Source organism: Ahaetulla prasina, chromosome 6 (assembly GCF_028640845.1).
Source record: "Ahaetulla prasina isolate Xishuangbanna chromosome 6, ASM2864084v1, whole genome shotgun sequence".
Classification (NCBI taxonomy): domain Eukaryota; kingdom Metazoa; phylum Chordata; class Lepidosauria; order Squamata; family Colubridae; genus Ahaetulla; species Ahaetulla prasina.
In genome coordinates, this window is record NC_080544.1 from 111,600,779 (window position 1) to 111,620,847 (window position 20,069).

A 20,069-nucleotide genomic window follows, 5' to 3' on the forward strand; every position below is an offset into this window, starting at 1 on the left:
TCTGTGCTATTCTATGCTATGCTATTCTGTGTTATGCTATGCTATGCTATGCTATTCTGTGCTATGCTATGCTGTGCTATTCTATTCTATTCTATTCTATTCTGTGCTATGCTATGCTACAGGCAGTCCTCGACTTACAACAGTTCATTTAGGGATCGTTCAAAATCACAACGGCATTGAAAAAAGGGACTTGGGCTCCTTTTTCACACTTCAGAACCGTTGCAGCCTCCCCCACGCTCACATGATCAAAATTCAGACGCTTGGCGACTGACTCACATTTATGGTGGCCGCAATGTCCCGCAGTCACCTGATCCCCTTGTGCGACTTTCTGACGAGCAAAATCAACGGGGGAAGTCTGGTTCGCTTAACGACTGTGTTACTAACTTAACAACTGCAGTGATTCTCTTAACAGCCGGAGCGAGAAAGCTTGTAAAATGGAGCAAAATTCACAACAACTCTCTCAATTAGCAATGGAAAGTTTGGACTGAATTGTGGTGGTAAGTCGAGGACTAGTGCGCTCTCAAATGTACTTCCTTGGATCATGCATTAGATTGGTGTTTCTCAACCCATGCAGCTTTAGGACGTGTGGACTTCAACTCCCAGAATTTCCCAGCCAGCTTACTCTCTTGTAATCCCTTTCTCTGCAATCTCTCCACTTTAGGAGATAAGAGGGAAAAAAACCCAGGCATGGCTGGCTGGGGAATTCTGGGAATTACATTACATTGATTGATTGATTGATTGATTGATTGATTGATTGATTGATTAGCCCTTGAGCCATATCAAAGTGCAGAGTTCCAGAAACAAATTATTACTAAAATTTGATAAAAGCAATTTAAAATGGAATTGGATAAAATACCGTTTAAAATATGAAATTAGAATAAAATACAATTTAAAATGAAATGGGAATCAAACACAGTCTGAAATGAAATGGGAATAAAATGCAATAATTTAAGATATAGATAAAATACGATAAAATTAGATTTTGGTGTGTCACCCCTACAATCTACCCCAATCAAGTCCCACATGTGCCGATCTCAACCGTACCATTTGGCTTAAGCACTGTGCTGTGTTAAATGTTATTTTCAGATTCTGGCCGCACGTAAGGAATTCCGGGAGTCAACGTCCACCCGTCCTTAACGTTGACAAAAACGGCCATAAAAATCCACCCAAAAAAGATGGGGAAAACAGGGAGCGATCATGACTGCAGAGTATCATAATTGTGATTGTGGCTTTTGTAGCCCGTGAAGGTCTGTGTGAGACCACATTGATGCTCCCCAAAGTGAACCCCATAGGATTCTCTCTCTCTCTCTCTCTCTCGGGAAATAACAATCTTTTTAATATTTTTATCCTGTTTTTCTCTTAACCTTCTTTCCTGCTTCGCCGCGCGTCCTTAGGAGGGCGCAGAGACATCAGCATTATAATAGAAGACCCGGTGGCAGGTTTGGGAAACCAGCATGTTGCAAATCCATCTTCCCTTCTCTTTCCTGCCTCCCCCCCTTCCCATCCGTTGGCGTTTCCTTGCCCCGAGTTCGAAACGTTTGCAAATGTCTCCTAAAAGTTTTCACCTGGGAATTTAGAAAAAGACCGTTTCTTCCCCCGCGCGAATGTTCTACATGCTTGCCCCACAGAACACGCCTCTGTCACGGAATACACAGGGAGTCCTCGACTTACAGCAGGTCATTTAGTGACCGTTCAAAGTTGCCGCAGCACGGAAGAAAAGGCGTTACAATCGGTTTTCACGCGTGACGACCGTTGCAGCATCCTAAGGGCGCCTGATCCAAGCTCCGGTGCTTGGAAAGTAGTTCCTATTTATGACGATTTCAGAGATCGGCTTTTTGCAACCGATCTTCTCACAAGCAAAGTTAATGGGGAAGCCAAGATTCGCTTAACAACCATGTCACTAACTTAGCAATTAAAGTGATTCACTTAACAATTGGAGAGAGACAGAGAATGAGAAGAAAAGGAAGGAAGGAAAGGAAGGAAGGAAGGAAGGAAGGAAGGAAGGAAGGAAGGAAGGAAGGAAGAGAAGGAAGGGAGATAAAGGAAAGAAAAGAGGGAGGGAGGGAAGGAAGGAAGAGAAGGAAAGGAAGGAAGGGAGATAAAGAAAGAAAGGCAAGAGGGAAGGAAGAGAAGGAAAGGAAGGAAGGAAGGTAGGGGGATAAAGAAAAGAAAGGGAGGGAGGGAAGGAAGGAAGAGAAGGAAAGGAAGGAAGGGAGATAAAGGAAGGGAGGGAGGGAAGGAAGGAAGAAAAGGAAAGGAAGGAAGGAAGAGAAGGAAAGGAAGGAAGGAAGGAAGGGATAAAGGAAAGGAGGGAGGAAGGAAGGAAGGAAGAAGGAAAGGAAGGAAGAAGGAAAGGAAGGAAGGGAGATAAAGAAAGGAGGGAGGGAAAGAAGGAAGGAAGGGAGATAAAGAAAGGAAAGAAAGGAGGGAGGGAAGGAAGGAAGAGAAAGGAAGGAAGGGAGGTAAAGGAAGGAGGGAGGGAAGGAAGGAAGGAAGAGAAGGAAAGGAAGGAAGGGAGGGAAAGGAGGGAGGGAGGGAAAGAAGGAAGAGAAGGAAGGAAGGAAAGAAATGAGTTCTTTCTCACTATAGATGCACCTATCTGAGCCAGATAGAAAGAAAAAAAAGAAAGAGGAAGGAAAGAAAAGAAAAGAAAGATTCACTTAATTGTGGCCTCGTAAAACAGGGCAAATTTCACTCAACAGATGTCTGACTTAGCAACATAAACTTTGGGCTCAATTGTGGTTCATACGTCGAGGACTACCTTGTATTCGTTCCAACCCAGAATGAAGGAGTAACTTCCTAACAGTGAGGACAATTAACCCGTGGAACAGCTTGCCACCAGAAATTGTGGGCGCTCCACCACTGAAGGCTTTCAAGAAGAGGCTGGACAAGCCGCTTGTCTGAAACGGTATATAAGTTCTCTTGCGTAAGCAGGGGGTTGGACTAGCAGACCTCCAAGGCCCCTTCTACGCCCTACGATTCGATCGTTAGCAAACTGTCCATGGGTGAGGGGATCAGTCCCCTGAAATGGTGGCCAAGCATGGACTGAAATTTTTAACTGAGAGCTGCCCCCTCCCCCAACTCCACGTCTCCTTCACCTCCCTTATCCTCTATCCTTTTATTACGGCCTTTTCTGTATCGGAAGGACCCGCAACCTGGCGCCCTCAGCCTTTGCTGGCTTACATCCAGGTTTGCTGAGAATAGCAGTTGTAAGCCAGCATCGCCTGGGGGGGACGACGCCGTTGTTTGTTCTCGGCATGCCTTTTCCTGTCATCGTTATCACTTATCATTTCACCTTACGCACCAGCATTATTTTGAAGCGAGTAAGAGTACCAACTATGTAAAACACCAACACCTGGGGCACACGGGCTGAATGGAGGCTAAACCCATGTTCAGTTTAAGCTTGTAAACTAGGGTTTTATCAACTTTCGACAGCTTGAAGATAGGTGGACTTCGACTCCCAGAATCCCCCAGCCAGCATAGCTGGCTGGGGAATTCTGGGAGTCGAAGTCCGCCTATCTTCAAGCTGCCACAGTTGAGAAACATTGATGTAAACCTGGAATAAAGATTTCCAAATCTGCCTTATTCCAGAATTTATTTATTTATTTGATTTATTTGATTTATTTTATTTGAATTTATATCCCGCCCTTCTCCGAAGACTCAGGGCGGCTTACACTGTGTTAATTATATTATATATATATATATATATTTGTTTTCTGAGGTTTTCACGGGTGTTAGTATGTAGGTCTTTGGTTGTTCGGGTTTTCTCCCGTGTAAAATTGGAAATGTCTTGGCAACGTTTCGACGAAGTCTCATTCGTCATCTTCAGGCTTCAGCTTCGTGCTTCTGGGAGCAATGTGTGATCGCAGATGTTTCTTCCTTTTTAACTGCTAGTGGGGGTTTGAACTGATTGGGTGGGAGCTTGGCTGTGCTCTGATTGGATGGAGGTTTTTTTGTGCTCTGATTGGCTGGGGATGTGTCCTGTTTGGGTGGGGGCTTGGTTGTGCTCAATTTAGTCTGTGTTGCAGGGGGATTTGAGCTGGTGAGCTGCATAGCTGTTGTTTGGCTTTGTGGTGGTGCTACATCTTCATAGTGGGTGTCAGTCTGCTGCATGTATGGATTGGAGGGGTTTGAAATGGCTAATGTTGCAGCTGCGGTCTGGCTTCTGGTCCTTGGTCGTGCTTCATGATCAGTGTGGGTTTGGGTCTGCTTTCTGGGTGGATGTGTGGTGGTGACATCCTGTGTGGACCTCGTGAGTGTGGGTCTGGTGTCATTCCTCGTGTTAGGGACTCGTTTGTCAATAAGGGCGGGTTTCCAAATGGCTGGTAGGCGGGAGGTGTCATCTCGTTTGTTCATGCTGTGTGGGCGTTTTTCTATCTCAATGGCTTCTCTGATTATTCTGTTGTTAAAGTGTTCAGTTTTGGCGATAGTTCTGGTCTTTTTAAAGTCAATATCATGTCCTGTGACTTTAAAGTGTTGGACCAGGGAAGAAGTTGGTTCCTCTTTTTTGACTGAGTTCTTGTGTTCTCTGGAATCGCCACGGATTTCGGAAAAGGGAAGAATTGCGTCTAGGCCCTTCAAAGCTTCAGAACAGCCTCGTGAGAAAAAAATAAAAAATAAAAAAAAATTCAGAACGAGGTCAGTGTGGGGGAAAAAAAGCTTGCAAGCTACGTTTATCTTCGGCTACATGTGAGATGGCATCATCTTCCAAAGCTTTGGTGCGATGGCCAGTTTGGTTTAGTGGTTAAGCCACCAGTCTAGAGAGTAGGAGTCACAATTCTAGTCCCGCCTTAGGCCTGAAATCTGACTGGGTGACTTTGGGCCAATCACCAGGAGACTGAGAGTTCTAGTTCCACCTCAGGCACGAAAGCTGACTGGTTGACTTTGGGCCAATCACCTGGAGACTGAGAGTTCTAGTTCCACCTCAGGCATGACAGCTGACTGGGTGACTTTGGGCCAATCACCAGGAGACTGAGATTTCTAGTTCCACCTCAGGCACAAAAGCTGGCTGGGTGACTTTGGGCCAATCACCAGGAGACTGAGAGTTCTAGTTCCACCTCAGGCATGACAGCTGACTGGGTGACTTTGGGCCAATCACCAGGAGACTGAGAGTTCTAGTTCCACCTCAGACACAAAAGCTGGCTGGGTGACTTTGGGCCAATCACCAGGAGACTGAGAGTTCTAGTTCCACCTCAGACACAAAAGCTGGCTGGGTGACTTTGGGCACAAAATCTGACTGGGTGACTTTGGGCCAATCACCTGGAGACTGAGAGTTCTAGTTCCACCTCAGGCATGACAGCTGACTGGGTGACTTTGGGCCAATCACCAGGAGACTGAGAGTTCTAGTTCCACCTCAGGCATGACAGCTGACTGGGTGACTTTGGGCCAATCACCAGGAGACTGAGAGTTCTAGTTCCACCTCAGACACAAAAGCTGGCTGGGTGACTTTGGGCCAATCACCAGGAGACTGAGAGTTCTAGTTCCACCTCAGGCATGACAGCTGACTGGGTGACTTTGGGCCAATCACCAGGAGACTGAGAGTTCTAGTTCCACCTCAGACACAAAAGCTGGCTGGGTGACTTTGGGCCAATCACTAGGAGATGAGGAGTTCTAGTTCCACCTTAGCTATGAAAGCTGGCTGGGTGACTTTGGGCACAAAAGCTGGCTGGGTGACTTTGGGCCAATCACCAGGAGACTGAGAGTTCTAGTTCCACCTCAGACACAAAAGCTGACTAGTTGACTTTGGGCCAATCACCAGGAGACAGAGAGTTCTAGTTCCACCTCAGGCATGACAGCTGGCTGGGTGATTTTGGGCCAATCACCAGGAGACTGAGAGTTCTAGTTCCACCTCAGGCACGAAAGCTGGCTGGGTAACTTTGGCCAATCACTAGGAGACTCAGAGTTCTAGTTCCACCTCAGGCATGACAGCTGACTGGTTGACATTGGGCCAATCACCAGGAGACTGAGAGTTCTAGTTCCACCTCAGACACAAAAGCTGGCTGGGTGACTTTGGGCCAATCACCAGGAGACTGAGAGTTCTAGTTCCACCTCAGACACAAAAGCTGACTGGTTGACTTTGGGCCAATCACCAGGAGGCTGAGAGTTCTAGTTCCACCTCAGACACAAAAGCTGGCTGGGTGATTTTGGGCCAATCACCAGGAGATTGAGAGTTCTAGTCCCACCTCAGAAATGAAAGCCAGTTGGGTGACTTTGGGCCAATTGCCAGGAGAGGATGAATTCTAGCCCTGCCTTAGGCATGAAAGCCAATTGGATGACTTTGGGCCAATCACCAGGAGACTGAGAGTTCTAGTCCCACCTCAGAAATGAAAGCCAGTTGGGTGACTTTGGGCCAATTGCCAGGAGAGGATGAATTCTAGCCCTGCCTTAGGCATGAAAGCCAATTGGATGACTTTGGGCCAATCACCAGGAGACTGTGAATTCTAGTCCCGTCTTAGACATGAAAGCCAATTGGATGACTTTGGGACAGTTACTAGGAGATGTTGAATTCTAGGCAGCCGAGTGACTTTGGGCCAGTCATTCTCTGTCAGCCCAGCCCACCTGACAGGGCTGCTGTTGAGGGGAAAATAGGAGGAGGAAGGTGTGTTGGATATGTTCGCCATCTTGAGTTATTTGTAAAAATGATAAAAGTAAATTAAATTAAATCACTCTTGAGGGAAAAAAGAGATGGAGAAAGAATATTGGCGATATCAGAGGAAAAACAAATTCCAATATATTCCCAGTTTTCTCCATTCCTGCATTCAGCCATGACAAAACCACAGGTTCAAAAAGATGCTTCCATGTGTGGCTGATGGTTTAATAAAGGGATCTCCAACCTTGGCAACTTTAAAACTTGCGGACTTCGACTCCCAGAGCTCCCCAGCTAGCATAGCTTACTCTCTTGTAATCCCTTCCTCTGCAATCTCTCCACTTTATAAGGGGCAAGAGGGGGAAAAAAAGCATGAGTGACTGAGGAATTCTGGGAGTTGAAGTCCGCAAGTCTTAAAGTTGCAAAGGTTTGAAGACCCCTGGTTTAATACACTGATATGTTTTCATGCTGATATGGACCAGGAAAAGAGATACTATAGCTACTTTTCTGTGAGTAACCCATTTCCACCAACCCTAGAAAGTGTGCTCCTGTTCTGTCCTCCTTCGCCTCCGTCCGAGTGATGGCTTAATTAGCCGGCACTATCAGCTCTGGCAGCAAAATAGCGAGCGTCTGCCAAGTGTCTCTGTTATCTCCCTCGACGCCGATGAGTCACCCAGGAACAAACAGTACTTCAGCTCTTAGTTACTCAGTTGATTTGCCTGCTACGAAGAGGCACAGCAGCTCTGGCTGCCTTTATATCCTGTGGGGTGTGGCTCCATGACTCAGCACTTCCTAGGCCTGCCCACCCCTGCTTCTGTTGTTCCCGCCTCTCCTGCCTACGAAACCTAGGGTCCAGCCAGGCCTGATTGCCATCAGCTGGGTCTGGAGGCGTGGCCTGGGGGGGGAAAGAGTCAGGGGACAGAGGCCTCATTATCTCCTCCACCCGGCCTGCTTCTGGCTCCTGGAGCTGAGCCAGGGAAGCCGGCCCTGACGGCCCTTCCCCCTCACTTTCCAAATCACTTTCTGGCAGGAGGCCCAGCTCGGGGGGGCGCAGACACAACAGCTCCCTTAGGTACATTGCTGTCTGGGTTCCATTTATGCCTCTTGACAATAACAACAACAAATAAGTTGTATGGCTACGTTGGGACAAATTTAAATATCCGTTTCTGGAAAGTGGATTCAAAACAGTGGCTCAGCCACCCCCTTCAGATCTGGCAAAGTCCAGCAGTTGCGCATGGATGTCTCCTTCTCATGCTGAAATCCACATGTACCAACTGTACGCTGATGACACGCAGCTGTACTTTTCCACCCCAGGCCACCCCAGCGAAGCTGTTGAAGTGCTGTCCCGGTGTCTGGAGGCCGTACGGGTCTGGATGGGGAGGAACAGGCTCAAACTTAATCCCTCCAAGACGGAGTGGCTGTGGATGCCGGCACCCCGGTACAGTCAGCTGCAGCCGCGGCTGTCTGTTGAGGGCGAGTCATTGGCCCCGATGGAAAGGGTACGCAACTTGGGCGTGCTCCTGGATGGGCGGCTGTCTTTCGAAGACCATTTGACAGCCGTCTCCAGGAGAGCTTTCTATCAGGTTCGCCTGATCCGCCAGTTGCGCCCCTTCCTGGACCGGGATGCCCTATGCACGGTCACTCATGCTCTCGTTACCTCTCGTCTGGACTATTGCAATGCTCTCTACATGGGGCTCCCCTTGAAGAGCACCCGGAGATTCCAGCTAGTCCAGAATGCGGCTGCGCGTGTTATTGAGGGAGCAGTTCGGAGCTCCCATGTAACACCCATCCTGCGCAGATTGCACTGGCTGCCTGTTGTCTTCCGGGTGCGCTTCAAGGTGTTAGTTACTACCTTTAAAGCGCTCCATGGCTTAGGACCGGGATACCTATGGGACCGTCTACTGCCAACGTCTATCTCCCAACGACCGGTGCGCTCTCACAGAGAGGGGCTCCTCAGGGTGCCGTCAGCCAAGCAATGTCGGCTGGCGGCCCCCAGGGGGAGGGCCTTCTCTGTGGGGGCTCCTACCCTATGGAACGAGCTTCCCCCTGGTCTCTGACAAATACCTGACCTTAGGACCTTCCGCCGCGAACTTAAAACCTACTTATTTCGTCTTGCTGGACTCGCTTAAATTTTATATTATTAAATTGATTTATGGGTTTTAAATTTTTTAATAAATTTTAGAGGGAATATTTTTATCTATAAGTAGCCAAATTAAATAGGTTTTTTAAGGGTTGTTTTTAGTTTTGTATTGTTGTTTTCTTTCTGTATTTTATTTGTGGCTGTACATCGCCCTGAGTCCTTTGGGAGAAGGGCGGTCTATAAATAAAAATATTATTATTATTATTATTATTATTATTATTATGGTTCCTTTAGGCCGCAGGTGCTTCATATTCTCTCTCTTGAAGTCAAAAGCAGAATTGGGCTGTATGTTGAGTGTAAAAGTAAGAGTTAAGGCTGGTTTTGTGGAACCCTGGCTTGTTATCTTACCCATTATCTAGTTTAGGCCATTATCATCCAATCTTTAGCCGCTAGTATGTAAATAGAGGGGGGAGGGGAACCCTACTGCTTTCTGGCACTGATGATGTAACCTAGTTGGGTCATGAAACGTCTACAAGAAAACAAACAAGCTCAAAGATACTCCTCCTCCTCTTCCTCTTCCACTACCATCACTGCTACTGCTATACCATCACCACCATCTCCCATTCTCCTCCTCCATTCTGCACACCCACTCCCTTCTAGCACAGATGACGTTACCTAGTTGGGTCAGGAAAGGTCTTCAAGAAAACAATCAAGTTCAGAGAACATCAAGGACCACATAATCCTCCGCCTCTCCTCAAACAGCCCTCCTTTGTAGCACTGATGACGTTATCTAGTTGGGTCATGAAATGTCTTCCGAAAGCAACCAGGAGTCAGGCCATACTACCTTGGTGCCTTCAGGATCCAGGCCCGCCACAATCCTACCGTGGGAAGTTGGGAGGGGGGGATTGCACGAGTGGAGTAGAATTAGCCATAACAAAACTTTGCAGAGAAGTTCAAGGCCATGGTGTCCGACAGCTGTGCAGAGAAGAAAGCCGGAGGTTGTCTTCTGTACCTGAAGGAACTGATTGGAGCAGTGGTGGACATGTGGGAGAAGTGGGCGAGGTCTTGGACTTTCTTTTGGGTGAGGAAAACCCGGAAGCTCTCAGATTCGGGTTTTCCACAGATGTGCCAACATGACACCTCTCATAAAAGTTAGCTTTGAGGAATCGCACTTTGATTTCATTGGGGGTGTTACTTTTGGAACCCTGACACCAGGCTCAGAAAGCACCGAAAACCCTGCAAAAAAGTTCTTTTGGAACTTTTCCATTCTTCTTTCTGAAAAACAATGCCCCCCTCCCCCCCACTCCCAACACCTTGTAATGCATCTGCTGTTTGCGTCTTGTGAGCCTCCGTTCACCCAACATTTGTTGTGTTCTCTCCTTCCGGTTTGATACCGATCCGTTCCACCTTTCCTCCCTCCCTCCGTCCCACTCAGTTCTTCTCGGCTGCTCCCCCCATGCGGTTCATGGCATTTGATGGCCTTTTTTCTCTCACCTCTTGTGCCCAGAGTCCAATGGAGACATTTCGCAGTACAAGGGCAGCCTGGCCTGTTCGATGCAGAGCAAGGATGGAAGCACACCTAGGTCGGTCGACGTCGAATACGGTGAGCCTCTTTCCATCGACCGCGTTTGTCTTTGAAGTCCGCTCAAAAGGTGGGAGAGGTCGCCACGGAATACTTTTCCCGCCAGCTGCTACCCTGAGTCCAATGGATCAGATTCTGGAACCCACCAGACAGGAGTTCAGGCCTGCTCGGTTTCAAGCCCAGAACAATTATATGTACAAGCAATCCTCAATTTAAGACCCTTCATTTAGCCACCATTCAAAGTTGTAACTATTTTTATCTCTCTGTCTACCCATCTATCTATCCACCCATTCATCTATTCTCTCTCTCTCTCATATATCTCTATCTCCGTCTTATCTATCCACTGATTCATCCATCCATCTCTCTCATCTCTCTCTCTCTCTGTGTCTCCTTGTCTCTCTCTGTCTATCCACTCATTCATCCATCCATCCATCTCTCTGTCATCTATCTATCTATCTATCTATCTATCTATCTATCTATCTATCTATCTATCTATCTATCTATCTCTATCTATCCACCCATTCATGTATCCATCTCTCTCCTATTTCTATCTGCCTGTCTGTCTGTCTTTCCACTCATTCATCCATCCATCTATCCATCTCACATCTATATCCATATCTATCCACCCATTCATCTATCCATCTCTCTCCTATCTATCTATCTATCTATCTATCTATCTATCTATCTATCTATCTATCTATCTATCTATCTATCCATCCATTCCTCTATCCATCTCTCTCTCTCTCTCATCTCTCTGTCTGTCTATTTTTTCTTTCTACCCATCCATCCATGCATCTATCCATCTCTCTCTCTCTCTCTCTCCTGTCTATGCGTCCGTCCGTCCATCCGTCCATCCATCCAAACAGATAGACAGACGCAGACAGACAGGCAGGCAGTTAGATATAGACAAGCATAGATACAGATAGATATTATCAGCAGTGTGTTGTTGTTTTTTTATTTGCATTTATATCCCGCCCTTCTCCGAAGACTCAGGGCGGCTTACATTGTGTTAAGCAATAGTCTTCATCCTATTTGTATATTATATTGTGTTATCCTGGAACTCATACTGTCACCTTCATTTGTTTTGAAAGCAACTTTCTTTCCCCCCCCCCCCCCAATGCCAGACATCGGCCAGTATCTGCATCCGGCCGAAGGGATGTTCCGGAGACCTACAGAAGGCCAATCCCTGATCAGCTACCTGTCAGAACAAGATTTTGGCAGCTGTGAAGACCTGGAGAAGGTAGGACTGAACAAATCCTGAGACAGAGACGTCGATCAGTAAATCGGTGGGAACCATGAAAAGGAGTGTCAGATCCCTTACTTTTTTTTTTTTCCTCTCAGGATTTTTTTTTTACAAAAGACTCTGAGGCGGAGGGCACCATAATGACTCACGTTGGAAGATATTGTAGGAATGTCATAATTTAATACATGCTTGTGTCAAAGGTCTTGACACCTTTACAGAATCGAATTGTATTTGCATGACAATTCATTGCACACAGCCGTCATTTTTTTTTTTGCCACTGTTTTAACAGAGGGGGCTCAATTCTTGTTTTAGTGTAGGAGTATAGTCCTTTTTTAAAATTTTAAGCAGCAGTTCTCAATTTCAATGACTTTAAGAATGGATGGACTTCAAGTCCCAGAATTCCCCAGCCAGCACGTGTAATGGATTACAGTATTTTTCATCCTTGGCAACTTTAAGGCTTGTGGAGTTCAATTCCCAGAATTCCCCGGTCAGCCATGCTGGCCAGGGAATTCTGGGAGTTGAAGTCCACAAGTCTTAAAGGGACCAAGGTTGGAGACCCCTGGTCAAAATTGTCTTGCCTTGTTTTTAAAAGCTGTGACTGATAAACCACAGAATTTTGTACCTGTGGGAGGGATATAAACATTTAATAGTATCGGGGCAATCTTATTTGTTACCATAAATCTCTCAACCTTAGCAACTTTAAAATACTATTTATTACTAAATTTATAGGCCACCTTTCTCGCAGTTCGAGGCGATTCTGAGCAGGGAGATGAAATAACAGAGTTGGAAGGGACCTTGGAGGTCTTCTGTCCAACCCACTGGTGGCTTTCCAGTTTCTTCTTAAAAACCTCCTGTGATGGAGCATCCACAATTTCTGAAAGCAAGTTATTCCGTTGGTTGATTGCCCTCACCATAAGGAAATTCCTCTTTAGTTTTAGTTTGCTTCTCTCCTTGATCAGTTTCCACCCATTGCTTCTTGTTCTACCCTCAGGTGCTTTGGAGAATAGTTTGACTCCCTCTTCTTTGTGGCAACCCCTGAGATATTGGAACACTGCTATCATATCACTTCACTGGACTAGAATTCACCCAATTCCTGCAACTGTTCTTCGTATGTTTTAGCCTGCAGGCTCCTCATCATCTTTGTTGCTCTTCTCTGCACATTTTCTAGAGCAGCTTTAAGATTTTAAGACTTCTCATTCTGGAGTTGAAGTTCACAAGTCTTAAAGCTGCCAAGTTTGAAGACCTCTGTTCTAGAGTCCTGTCTTTTTTATATTGTGCCAACCAAAACTGGACACAATAATCCAAGTGCGGCCTTATCAACAGATTATAAAAGGGCATTAACACTTCATGTGATTGGGATAGTCATGCCTAGAATCTCCCAGGCAGGGTATACCCCTTATACATGATAACAGTGTTCCAGGAGTTGCCACAAAGAAGAGGGAGTCAAACTATTCTCCAAAGCACCTGATGGCAAGACAAGAAACAATGGATGGAAACTAATCCAGGACAGAAGCAACTTAGAACTAAGGAGGAATTTCCTGACAGGAAGAACCAGTGGAACGACTTGCCTCCAGAAGTTGTGAATTCACCAACACTGGAAGTTTTTAAGAAGAGATTGGACAACCATTTGTCTGAAATGGTATAGCGTCTCCTGATTGAACAGCGGGTTGGACTAGATGACCTCCAAGGTCCGTTCCATTTATCCGGGATGGAATAAGGACTCCTGCCTGATCAGGGGGTTGGACTAGAAGATCTCCTAGATCCCTTCCAACTCTGTTATTCTATTCTATTCGCTATTACAGTAAGAGAAGAAAAGGTTTAGTCCGGCAAGATTCTGTCTATTGGGCATGAACAAATAAAATCCTGATGAACATGATTTATCATTTATAGCTTTTATGTACAATGAGAGCTTATGCACTGAAGACAAATTCCTTGTGTGTCCAACCACACTTGGTCAATAAAATATTCCTATTCTATTCTATTCTATTCCATTCCATTCCATTCTATTCCATTCCATTCCATTCCATTCCATTCCTATTCCTATTCCTATTCCTATTCCTATTCCTATTCCTATTCCTATTCCTATTCCTATTCTCTTCTATTTTAATTCTATTCTGTTCCGTTCCGTTCCGTTCCGTTCTATTCTATTTCTATTCTATTTTAATTTTATTCTATCCCATCCCATCCCATCCCATCCCATCCCATCCCATCCCATCCCATCCTATCCTATCCTTTCATTCTTGACTTCGCAAACTGTGTGACAGCTCCTCTCCCTTCATCCCAGGAAAACGCCCACTTCAGCATCTCCGAGTCCCTCATTGCCGCCATCGAGCTGATGAAATGCAACATGATGAACCGTCAGATGGAAGAGGAGGAGGAAGAGAGTGACAAGGTGATTCAAGACCTCAAGCAGAAGATCCGTCTCCGCCGGCAACAAATTCGAACCCGCTACCTCCACCCGGCGTGCCAGGATGTGGGCTCTGACAGTGAGTGCTTCCTATCCTTTAGAAGGTTGCTCCGTTGAGATCCCAAAAGAGCTGAAGCCGTCGGAGAGAGCTCAGGCTGTCTCCGAAACTAGGTTTGGGGGGGTCGAGTTCTGAAGCGTCTTGCCCGGTTTTTCTCAGCCTTAACAAATTTTAAGACCTGTGTGAACTTCAACTCAGTGGCATTGACTTAATGTAAAGAGTAAAAAAAGATAAAGTCCCAAAGGTGCTTATTTTTCAGGAGCCAGCTGGACTTTCTTGTTTTTTTCTTTGAAGTCGTTTCGCTTCTCATCCAAGTAGCTTCTTCAGCTCTGACCGGATGGTGGGGAATGGGAGAGTTTATCTTCCTTGCAGACAAAGCTGGTCATTTGCATCCTTTTAGAGAGTCTTTGAGGCCACTTGGAGGCTTGTCTGTGTCCTCAGGGTCCCCTGGACAATGCAAAGGGTTCCTGTAGTCTGCAATTTTTCAAAGAATTCAAAGAAAAACCAAGAAAGTGTTCTGTCCCCCTCGCCTCCGTCCGAGCGATGGCTTAATTAGCCAGCACTATCAGCTCTGGCAGCAAACTAGCGAGTGTCTGCCAAGTGACTCTGTTATCTCCCTTGATGCCGATGAGTCACCCAGGAACAAACAGTACTTCAGCTCTAGTTAAGCAGTTGATTTGCCTGCTACGAAGAGACACAGCAGCCCTCGCTGGTTTTATATCCTGTGGGGTATGGCTCCATGACTCAGCACTTCCTAGGCCTGCCCCCCCCCTGCTTCTGTTGTTCCCTCCTCTCCTGCCTACGAAACCTAGGGTCCAGCCAGGCCTGATTGCCATCAGCTGGGTCTGAAGGCGTGGCCTGGAGGGGGGGAAGAGTCAGGGGACGGAGGCCTCGTTATCTCCTCCACCTGGCCTGCCTCTGGCTCCTGGAGCTGAGCCAGGGAAGCCGGTGCTCCCGAGGTAAGTCCTGACTGCATGCCAGAGATTCCAACCAGAAAATTGACAGAGGAATAACATTGGAAGTAAAGTAGTACCACATGGCCAAAGAGGAGAAGGACAATGGACTAGAACTGTTTGACCTTTGGAGGGAGGAGGGCTGAAAAGGGGGAAAGTATCTGTAAGCCATATCTATTTCCAGTTTCAGCTTTGCTTCTATTGCAATCTGACGTGCTTAGTAAAAGTTACTGATTTCTATAATCAAATGGAGTCAGGGTCATTCTTTCTTAAGCATTGATCGGAGGCAATATGACAGACAGAGGCAGAACTGGGGTCTTTTGTCCTTCTCCAGGTGGAGAGGCAGCTGTCTTCAGGGCCTGAGCTGAGTGAGGAGAAGGAACAAAGGGGTCCCATCCCAGATGCGCGTATGCATAGAGAGGAAAGGAGAGGAGAGCAAAGGAAAACAATAAGCCGGCTCTCAGAGAAAGGCAGACGTAGTGTTGTGTCTTGCCTGCTTTCACCGCAGCCGGGGCCTTCTTATCTGCTTCCGAACGCTGAGGAATGTCCTAGTATGCCTCCCGGCCCCAGCCCTGGCTCCATGCCCAGACAGGCTGAGGAGGAAGAAGTACCTCCAGCCCTGGCTCCATGCCCAGACAGGCTGAAGAGGAGGAAATACCTCCAGCCCCCAGCTCTGGCTCCATGCCCAGGCAAACGGAGCAACTAGACCCCTCCCCCTCCTCCACAGCATGTGAGCCTGAGGGAGGTCAATTACCAACAGCTGCAGACTGGAGTGACCCTCGCTTCAGAAGAATTGATAGGCGGCGGCGTCAGAAGGAAGGGAGGGGCAGGCCTGGATAAGTGCTGAGTCATGGAGCCACACCCCATGGCCTATATAAAGGATCTGCTTTCTGGCATTCTCTGAGTCAGGCAAAGTCTAAACATATCTTGCTGAAGTCTCTTGCTGGTCTCCTGCCTGCCTTGAGGACTTTGCTAGGACTTTGGCAGAGCTGCAGAGGCACGCCTGATTTGGATTTCCCTGACCCGGCCGTCAGCGGAGGAGTGGGACACGACACGTAGACGCTGGTGAACACTGGGTGAGAACAGTAGTGGAGCACCAGCTAGTTGAAGCTTCCTCTCTCTTGCAGGTCTGAAAGCAACAGACAGTGGATCGTATTTCAGCTCCCAAGACTCAACCTGCCCCTCCGACTCGGGATCTGCGGAAGAGGTGGATGAGTACGAGATCCGAGGTAGGATGACCTCCATCAGAATGAGCCCTGAGCTACCCTTCCCTTATAGGTAGTCCTCGACGTATGGCCATTCATTTAGTGACCGTTCGAAGTTACAAAAACCAGCATTTATTAACAATTTTCAGCAAAAACAACCCGTAACAAAAAGTGGGTTTGCTTTACGACTGCAATGTTCGCTTTACAAACGTTGCAAAAAAAAAAAAGGTAAAAACGGGACTGGTCATGTGGTAACTCACTTTATACCGTCAAGACTTCTAGATATTTGGATCTATACTGGATTTTGACGAGGAAGGACTAAAGTTGAATAGATATTGTAATTTTCTGTATTGAAATTTTATAATGTGTTGCACTGAATTTTAAATAGAATATTCTCGAAAGATCTTATGTAAGAAAGACCTGGGGGAAAAATTATATGGTTATAGAAGCTATAAGGGAGATATTCTCTGAATTGGATTGGATTTTTATGCTTTAGCTGGTTTTAAATACTTTAGGATTAATTTGTTCTATTGATTTATATATTTTATTACTGTTAATTGTTAATTTTTTTTTTTTGGAAGGATTTTGGTTATGTTAGGAGGAAGTCAGAGCTAGAGAGGGAAAATTGGTATAATAGTTTTGGGGAAAAATTTTCTTAGCATATGTTTGTTTTATTTTTAACTATACCTTGTGCTTGTTCCGGGAAGTCAGGGGGGAGGGGGGAGGGTATTAGTGAAGGGAGGGGGGTTGGGGGGGAAGTGGGGGGATTTTTTTTTGTAAAACTTTTTGAATAAAAAACAAAAAAACTTACTAATGGGCCGGCTCCTTTATGGGCATAAATCGAGGACTAGCTGTATTGCAACTGGTCCTTCCATTCACTCTTCTGTCACCGCCATGTCCTGCAGATGGAAACGAAGGATCCAACCTGATTCATATGTCGAACAGTGACCTCTCCGTCTCGATGGCCTCGTTGTTTTCAGGTAATGACTTTCCCCTCCTGAACCCTTGGTAAGTCCCTATCAGATATGGCAAAATATATTAGGTGTCAGTCCTGCCTCGATTTGGTCCTTTAGGCAGGAAAGACCCTCGACTCCAATTGTAGCAAAGGGTATGCTTTACTAAAAGCCAAGTGGTTTACATTACAGCAAAGCCAGAACTGAAGTTCCCAAGCCAAACATTCCCAGTTAACTTTCCATATCCAGTTCCTTCCCCTTGCTAGTCCCTGATGAATAGTTAGATTCCCACACACACCCCGGCTGCTTCCCCCACCCCCATAGTCCACGGCTGACTGGCAGCTAGGGAATGAGAAGCTCAAACGAATGATTGCAGTTGTTCCTGCATCCTGACATTAGGTCATTTTTTGGAAGGGTCAGGAAATTATCTGTCCCACCTGGCAGCTTTCAGATGTCTTAAAGCTAAACACCTGACTGACCTGATTTAATCTCTGGAGTTCAATCCCAAGTCACTGTGTTGTGACCCAGGCCCAAGTAGTTATTACCAGACACAATCAGCCCTAAACAAACATATTTTATTAGAACAGCTGAGAATTATTTCATTCTCAGCTTAGTCCAAATTAATTCCAAAACAAAGTCTTTCAGAAAAAGTCCTTCGGCCTTATCACAAACCTTTGTCTTCTTTGGCACCCTGCCAAAGAGTTTTCTTGGCATGAACTCCACAAAGTTTAGAAACAGGAGACACCAACAAACAATTGTAGCAATATTGCTTTCCTACAAAGAGCCTAAGAGCCATTGCTGCTCTTTTAAGCCTTATGGGAGGGGCCAGTCATCTCCTAGCCTTACTCCTGAGTCGTCCTTTTTGCTTTAGCTGCTCTTGCCTTCTGGCAGCTCTTTGCATGTGTGCACCAGGAACAGGCTCCTCCTGTTCCTCTGCCTCTCTGCTGTCTGCCTCTAGAGGCTCTGGAGTCCGCGCATCACTCCCACATGGCCCTGGCACCATCTCTGCCTCCGACACAGAGCCCTCAGCTCCGCAGGCTGCTGGCGGACCACAACCCACTGTTTCCAACCAGTTGCATGGAATCACAAGGATATTAATGCAAGCTGACGTATGTCCCCTTGACATTTGAACACTTCTGTAGGCCTGTAGTTGCACATTTCTATGCAAACATTGTGTCTTCTTCTATATTGCTTCTATTGCTTTTACAAATGTAGGTTAGGATCGAGATTGGCATTGCCCAGTGTCCACAGTCTCCTTAAAATACATTACGCAAGATATGGATAACAAATTTGCCTTCCTGGTTTGCCTCTGTTAAGGTCCTTCTGAATCCAGAATTCACTTGCTCTGTTGCCTCTGGAAATATGTGAGCAGAATTCCTGGTCCAGAACTGATAAAGTCTATGCCAGTGTTTCTCAACCTTGGCAACCTGGAAGATGTGTGGATGTCAACTCTCAGAGTTCCCCAGCCAGCATAGCTTACTCTCTTGTAATCCCTTCCTCTGCAATCTCTCCACTTTAGGAGATTAAGATGGGGAAAAAAACAGACATGGCTGGCTGGGGAATTCTGGGAGCTGAAGTCCATCTTCAAGTTGCCAAGGTTGACTGGTAGGCACATACGACCCTTTTCTCACTAGGAGTAGATGGATCGGAAGGGTGAGAAGAAGGAAGTTGGTCCCCTTGTCCCCTGCTTGGCTGAGGATTTGAATTGGCAGATCTGGAAATATCTCTGTTGAGTTGAGGACTTCCCTGGTAGAGTCATCAGACGTTTAAACCTGCGGTGGTCCCATTTAGAAGCTTCTTAAATCAAGAGAAATTCACCAGATCAAATATTGTATAGGATCTCCTGCTTGAGCAGCGGGTTGGACTAGAAGACCTCCAAGGTCCCTTCCAGCTGTTTTTCTGTATTCCATTTCAAATTTGACATTTCTTCATCTCTTGTTATGTTGCGACTTAGATGCGGACATCAAGAGGAGCCAACCCCCGAGTAAAAAGTCCTTCCTTTCCTCTGGTTCCACGTACGTATGCCTACTTCTGATGCTTCGTTCTCCCTCCTTCAGCCCAGCCCAACCTGGATTCAGTTACAGGTAGTCCTCGACTTACAACAGTTCACTTAGTGACCGTTCAAAGTCACAGCAACCCTGGAAAAAGTTACTTTACAACTGTTTTTTTTCAAACTTACGACCGTTGCAGCATTCCCCTGGGTCTCATGATCCAAATTCAGACTCTTGGCAACTGACTCAGACTTACGACGGTCGCAGTGTCCCGAGGTCACATGATCCTGTTTTGCGACCTTCTGAAAAGAAAAGTCAATAGGGAAGCTGGATTCATTTAACGACCAGGTTATTAATTTAACAACTGCAATGATTCACTTAAGGACTGTGGCCAGAATGGTCGCAAAATGGGGCATAATTCATTTAACAAATGGTTCACTTAGTGACAGAAATGTTGGACTCAATTGTGGTCATAAGTTGAGGACTTCCCATAGGTTTTTTTCCCCCTATGAATCACACATGGATAATGTTGAGAGCTGAAATGCAGGTGGGAACCACTCATAGAATCACGGTGTTGGAAAAGACTTCTGAAGGTCATCTAGTCCAACCCTCTGCAATGGTCAGGAAAAACAGTTAAAAACAGTTGGTTGCTAGTTTTAGGTCAGAAAGATGACAGGTTTTGTCAGGACTACAACTAGTCCTTGACTTGGGACCACAGTTGAGCCCAAAATTTGTGTTACTAAGTGAGACGGTTGTTAAGTGAGCTTTGCCCCATTTTATGACCTTTCTTGCCACAGTTGCTGAGCGAATCACTGTAGTCATTCAGTTAATAATCTGGTGGTTAACGGAATCTGGCTTCCCCCGGCTTGACTTGGCTTGTCAGGTGGTCGCAAAAGGGAATCACGTGACCTTGGGACACTACGACCGTCATAAATATGAGTCCGTTGCCGGTCGCCTGAATCGTGATCATGCGACCGTTGCGGGGATGGCGCAATGGTTGTTAAGTGTGAA

General features: G+C 46.3%; 1 protein-coding gene across 5 annotated transcripts in view; it reads left to right on the forward strand.

Annotated features, from left to right (window-relative positions):
* Positions 1–20,069, forward strand: part of RUBCN (rubicon autophagy regulator) — an 83,909-nt gene that overhangs the window by 35,202 nt on the left and 28,638 nt on the right. For all 5 annotated transcript variants that reach the window (XM_058187803.1, XM_058187801.1, XM_058187802.1 and 2 more), the window contains 6 exons: positions 10,174–10,269; positions 11,373–11,488; positions 13,776–13,977; positions 16,037–16,138; positions 17,020–17,094; positions 19,022–19,082. In XM_058187803.1, the coding sequence (XP_058043786.1) occupies positions 10,174–10,269; positions 11,373–11,488; positions 13,776–13,977; positions 16,037–16,138; positions 17,020–17,094; positions 19,022–19,082 (652 nt within the window). The remainder of the gene's footprint in view (positions 1–10,173; positions 10,270–11,372; positions 11,489–13,775; positions 13,978–16,036; positions 16,139–17,019; positions 17,095–19,021; positions 19,083–20,069) is intronic.